We start from the raw sequence: 2,311 nt of genomic DNA on the forward strand, positions 1-2,311 counted from the left end.
CTATGTACAAGAGCTCTAAACGCTGTTCTATCCTGTGCCAATTTAGCCATCTCAAACACACCTATTCCCAGAAAAACCAAACAAATCAACAATAGCAATAAGCAATCAACATTTGGAATATAAAAATTTTAAAGAAAACATTTTATTTTCAATAGTACTGAAAACTATAATCTATCTCTTTATCTTTTCTCTTTCTTTTTAGACAATTAAGGAAAACAACGTACAAATGGAAAAAAAGAAAAAACCCAATTTAAACATCTACTTCATAAGAGAACATGAATCCAATGTCTAACAAACATAAAAAGACGTTCAACTTTATTATGTATGAGGAAAATGAAAAATAAAACCATAGGCAGTAACATAAGAGTAACTGACTGAAATGCAATGCGTAGGAAATGCTGCATATTAATGAAACTGGGGAGAAACCATTTTGGAAAACTACTTGGGAGTATTTTAAACCATTTAGACCCTTCGACCTACTAATTCCAATACATTCTGGATAAACACATTACCAAGGCATGTTCCAAAATGTTGTTACACTAATTATGCTGGGCCCAAACTGGAATAACGTAAGGGGCCCCAAACAGTAGTATGAATTAATATATTTTAATTTATTTAACCTATTGATTACCCCACAAGATTAGGCATAAAACCCCTCATATTTGCAAGCAGAGTAGTTGAAAACTTACAAATAATGAGTGGAAAAAAAGACTGACATAAAATGAGTTGAAGAATTAGAAACCCATTTACATTAAAACTGTTAAAAATCAAGGTTTCTAGTTATTTATGTGGTTGGTGGTGCACTGGCAAGAGGTAGTTCTTGGGTGCTAGCAATGTTCTGGTTTCTGAACAAAAAAAAAGGTTCAATGTTATCAAAACATAAAAATAGAAAAAAAAATTACAGTAAGCAATGCATTAGATCCTTCATTTAAAACCAATGAAATCATAATCAAAGTCTCTCCACACGTAAGAAATGCAGCCTTTGCACGCGTGGGCACACACATCACAAACTCAAAGCCTCATTGGCTGAGGGCTGTGGCTCAGTTCCGGAAGCAACTTTGAGCACCACCCCTTCCGCTTTCCCGCCAACCCAACTTCCGCTACTTTGCCGGCTTCAGCATGATGGCCTTCTTACCTTCTGCCTGCACACGCTCAGGCCCGCTTACTGCTTGTTAGCCAACTTGGTTTTTCATTCAGCGGGAAAACAGTGTTGCTTCCTCTCGGCAATAGGCTGTATCTGGTTTAACAGGCTCTTCGCAGCCCTGCGGGCTCCCTACTCGCCGCCATTATGAACATCCGCAATGCTGGGCCGGCGGATCTGATGAACATGCAGCATTGCAATCTCCTTTGCCTTCCTGAGAACTATCAGATGAAGTACTATTTCTACCATGGCCTTTCTTGGCCTCAGCTCTCTTATATTGCTGAGGATGAGGACGGGAAGATGGTGGGCTATGTGCTGGCCAAAATGGAAGAGGACCCAGACGATGTCCCCCACGGGCATATCACCTCACTGGCTGTGAAGCGCTCGCACCGTCGTCTCGGCCTGGCCCAGAAGCTGATGGACCAGGCCGCCAGGGCCATGATCGAGAACTTCAGTGCCAAATATGTGTCCCTGCATGTCAGAAAGAGCAACCGGGCCGCTTTACACCTCTACTCGGACGCCCTCAACTTTGAGGTTAGTGAGGTGGAACTGAAATACTATGCAGATGGGGAAGATGCCTATGCTATGAAGCGAGATCTCACACAGATGGCTGAGGAGCTGAAGCAGCAGCGGGAGCTGAAGAAATGTGGATACGTGGTGCTGGGCTGCAGGGAGAGTGAGGTGGAGACCCACATCAGCACACATCCCAGTTGTGAAGAGGCCTGCCAGGAGGCAAAGAGCCCAGAGGCTGAGGATAGAGGTGACTGCAAGGAGCTCAGTGACTGCTCTGAGAGCCTCGATGCTCAGGACGGCTCAGGAGACTTGGATTCTGCGGCCTAGAGTGGGCTTGAGGTATTTCTCCTTTCCTGACCTGACCTCCTTGTCCTTGACCCCACCACCAGCAGCACCCTATCCTGGCCTGTCCAGTTCCATTCTAGTCCTGCTAGGCTCCCAGTGAAAGCATGTGGTGACTGTGGAGTGGGGTGACTTGGAGTCTGACTCCTTGCTCACTGTCATAGGTAGTTTATATGCTAACAATCAGGTAAACAAACAGATGTTTTCTCAGCCTTTCCTGGAGGCATTATATTCAGAGTATCCACATCATTGATGAGAAAATATAAAAGAATTCTAAAATTTTATAAAAGAATTCTAGCTAATAATAGTAGAATG

The 2,311-nt window shown here is 43.4% G+C and overlaps 1 protein-coding gene across 1 annotated transcript; it reads left to right on the forward strand.

Annotated features, from left to right (window-relative positions):
- The first annotated feature begins 1,264 nt into the window (after nt 1–1,264).
- Nucleotides 1,265–1,981, forward strand: LOC102851658 (N-alpha-acetyltransferase 10-like). Its single transcript, XM_006885334.1, has one exon. The coding sequence runs from the start codon at nt 1,289–1,291 to the stop codon at nt 1,979–1,981; it is 693 nt and encodes a 230-aa protein (XP_006885396.1). The 5' UTR covers nt 1,265–1,288.
- The last annotated feature ends 330 nt before the right edge of the window (nt 1,982–2,311 follow it).

The sequence above is a fragment of the Elephantulus edwardii genome, unplaced genomic scaffold, assembly GCF_000299155.1.
Source record: "Elephantulus edwardii isolate Elephantulus edwardi_28Jun2011 unplaced genomic scaffold, EleEdw1.0 scaffold00042, whole genome shotgun sequence".
Lineage (NCBI taxonomy): Eukaryota > Metazoa > Chordata > Mammalia > Macroscelidea > Macroscelididae > Elephantulus > Elephantulus edwardii.